Source organism: Frankliniella occidentalis, unplaced genomic scaffold (assembly GCF_000697945.3).
Source record: "Frankliniella occidentalis isolate FOCC.00 unplaced genomic scaffold, Focc_3.1 Scaffold36, whole genome shotgun sequence".
NCBI lineage: Eukaryota > Metazoa > Arthropoda > Insecta > Thysanoptera > Thripidae > Frankliniella > Frankliniella occidentalis.
In genome coordinates, this window is record NW_026267166.1 from 2,472,927 (window position 1) to 2,476,092 (window position 3,166).

Here is a 3,166-nt window from a genome sequence, read left to right on the forward strand (position 1 = left end):
ACCCGCCCCGCCCCCTTACCTCGTTGGTGCCCTCCACGGCCACGAAGATGAGCGCGCCCAGCAGACTGTAGGCGAACACGACGAGGAAGAGGAAGATGTGGGTGAACCAGCGCCGGCTCCAGCTAGACACCTTGCCGTGCAGCCAGAACGCAGTCTTCTCGCCATGGCTCAGCCCGATTTTGGCCGTGTTCATTGTGAAGTCCTTGAAGCCTGAGGACGGAGAAGAGGGGACAGTCAGTGTCCGAAAGCGAGGCGACATTGAATGTTCCTGGCAACTAGTATGGTTATAATTTTTCTTAACCGAAAACTAACTTTGCCACAAATACAAACTGCAAACTGCAAAACGTGCGGGGGTGCATCCGGGCATGTCGTTGTCTTGAATGTGTGAAATTTCGTGTTGTAGACACATGACTCGTTTAGAAACATGTGCAGACATGCAATACTCAAGTTTTGGGGAGAAATGGGACGTTTTGCAGTGCAACATTTGTGTGGCAAACAATCACCCTAATATTTTCAAAGACGACTCTTAAAGAACCATTTGGACAGTTTAAACATGCGTTGTAAACACATGACTCGAATCATGTTAAAGAATCATTTGGACAGTTAAAATGAAAAGAAACGTAAATTAAACTCTTGATCAGTGGCAGTGGTGTTTAACTTGTGTCATACCATTTTCACTTTCAGGGCTGGGTTTGAGTTCACTCCCATATAATTAATTTTGATTTCATTTATGAAATCGTTGATATTTCTGGGCGCCAGCCTGCTTCTGTCTCCCCGCATGCATCCAGTCGTCTCTTCAGGTGAGCGAGTGTTTGTTGTTGAGAGAATGGGAGGGAGTCCGGCTCTGTTACGCGCCCACCTGCGCCCCTCCCCCCCCCTCCTCCTAGCGTCCCCGGCGCGCCGCTGGTCCTGGGCGCCCGGCCAGATCCTTTCTGCCCCGCGAAATATCATCCTCCTCCTCGCACCTCGTAAGCAAGCGCCGTAGTGTCAGAAATAATTTTGCCGTTCCGAGAATATTATTTATTTTTTCGCGTTACGCGCTTGTCTTGATCGTTTTGCTGTGTGCGTGTGTGTGTTTGTGAGGGGGCGTTTTCTTTGGAAAGAGGGGTGGAGGTGGTGGGGTTAGTGGTCTGGTCGGTTGACAAGGCGATACATCGAAACACGACACGTTAGATTGCCGCGGCTACGCTTTTCATTTTCATTTTGATCCTCCCCTTTAGCTGGCGCACGGTGGGGCCGCGGTTCGTGGCGAAGTGCGCCCATCTTCAATCAAAATGAAGAGGATCGGGGCAGAGTGGAATCCCGCTCCATCACCTACATAAACAACCGCTCGCCGTCGCCGTGCTGCTCGGCGTTAGGCGCGGGGCCGGCCGGCCGGGCCCTACTTTACTCAGGTGTTGTCCGTCGGGCTGCTCTAATAGCTCTGAGTGCGCGAGTGCCTCGGGGTTCATCATAATCCGTTTTCATGATCTTAGGTACGTTCTAAATGCCGCTCGGACTGAAACTGTTGTCCAGTTTCTTCGGTGTCCTATGTGTAAGCGGGCCTGCTGCACATTTCTGTAAACTACCATCCAGCCTAGTTCAGAGTGTTCTCAGTAAATAAACTTTCACTCGTCCGTGCCGCCCCTGCGCCTACTGTACTTAGGCGCAGACACGCGCGGCGCGGCAGGCCGGCGGCAGGTGCTCCACTGCCACACAAACGGTTTCCTCCTCACGTTTCCCCATCTATACTCCTCGGTTGTCTTTCCGTTGTTGGTCCCTCGCTCTCGCTTGCTGGGAATCTGGGGCGTGTGGAGTAGGAGGCCCGGCCCTATGGTGCTTACCGGCAAACTGCTTGAACATGAACTCGCTGGCCTTGGTGGGGTACACGTTGAACCTGCCCAGCGCGCCCGCCATGCCGATGGGCACGCCCGCCGCGCCGCCCATGAGCCCCGAGACGGGCGTCATGGGCATGGGGGTCATGCTGGGGTAGGCGTGCGCCGCGTGCGCGCCGGGGTAGCCCGGGTAGCCCGGGTAGCCGTGGTGCGCCGGCCCCCAGGTCACGCCCGCCGTCCCCGGGACCGTCCCCGCCGTCAGCGGCACCGGGAGCTGCGGGTGCTGCGGGTTGCGGGCGGGCATCTTGAGGGCGGGCAGCTGGAGGCGGGGCCGGGACTGCTTCCTCGGGGGCAGGTTCGGGGGCGGCTCGTCGCTGGGGGGCGTGCGGGTCTGGTGCCCGTAGTCTGAGCTCTGCTTCAGGATGGACGCCGGTGGCTGCGCCATCTTCAAAGTTCGTCACTCGCGGTCCGCACTCGCGCGGTCACTCACAGCCGGCGTGACGACAGTGCGATCAAGAGCACGTCGCCACAGTCACACCGTCACACGTGGTCACAAGTCGAAGGGGTCGCCGCCGACACCGTCGGGGCGCCGTCACATGGCCGCACTGCGGGCGGCGCGCTGCGCTGCGCTCGGCGGGCCCACGGCGATGAGGCGTATCTGCGGCTGCTGGGGGAGGCGACACCTACTGCGCCTACGCGTGCGAGTGCAGCGGGGAGCGCGACGCGCGGGAGGGCTCACGGCGATGAGGCGTGTCCGGGGCTGCCGGGGGAGGCGACGCCTACTGCGCCTACGCGTGCGAGTGCAGCGGGGAGCGCGACGCGCGGCGGGAGCGAGCGGACTGACGGCGGGGTGCGGCCCCGCGGGCTGGCGGCCCTGCGGCTGCTGCTGTTGGCATCCTGCGCGCGCGCGCGTGTTTGTGTGTGTGTGTGTGTGTGTGTGGCTGTGTCTGTCCCCCTCCCCCTCGGCAGCATCCCCAGAGGACCATGTCACCTTCTCTTTCGCAGAGCAGACCGCTCGCCGGGACAGAGGACGGCACACAGCATGGCTCCTCTGGTGGTGCGCCGCTCTGTGGACGGACACGGGGGAAATGAGGCTGAACGACGGCGTGCTCATAAGTCTTCCCTTCAACGACTTTCCTCATTTCTTCCGGGTTAAGGGTCGGCGACGCAGAGAGCGAGGGGTCATCATGGCGAAACAGGCGACGATGATAAAGGCCACCATTTTTTGACTCCACCACAATCATCATATCATGCTGGGCGTCATCACATTACCCTCGACCATCTTTACCAGGGAGGGTGCCGCAGGGCCTCCTCTGACTCAGTACTCGGCGCGTCGCCCGGCCGCGGGGGGG

At 59.7% G+C, this 3,166-nt stretch overlaps 1 protein-coding gene across 1 annotated transcript in view; it reads right to left on the reverse strand.

Moving 5' to 3' along the window:
- LOC127748699 (uncharacterized) overlaps nucleotides 1-2,659 on the reverse strand; it is a gene marked incomplete at its 3' end in the record, with an annotated part of 17,099 nt that extends 14,440 nt beyond the window's left edge. Inside the window, 2 exon segments of the mRNA XM_052266253.1 lie at nucleotides 20-210; nucleotides 1,824-2,659. Of these exon segments, the coding sequence (XP_052122213.1) occupies nucleotides 20-210; nucleotides 1,824-2,259 (627 nt within the window).
- Nucleotides 2,660-3,166: the final 507 nt, after the last annotated feature.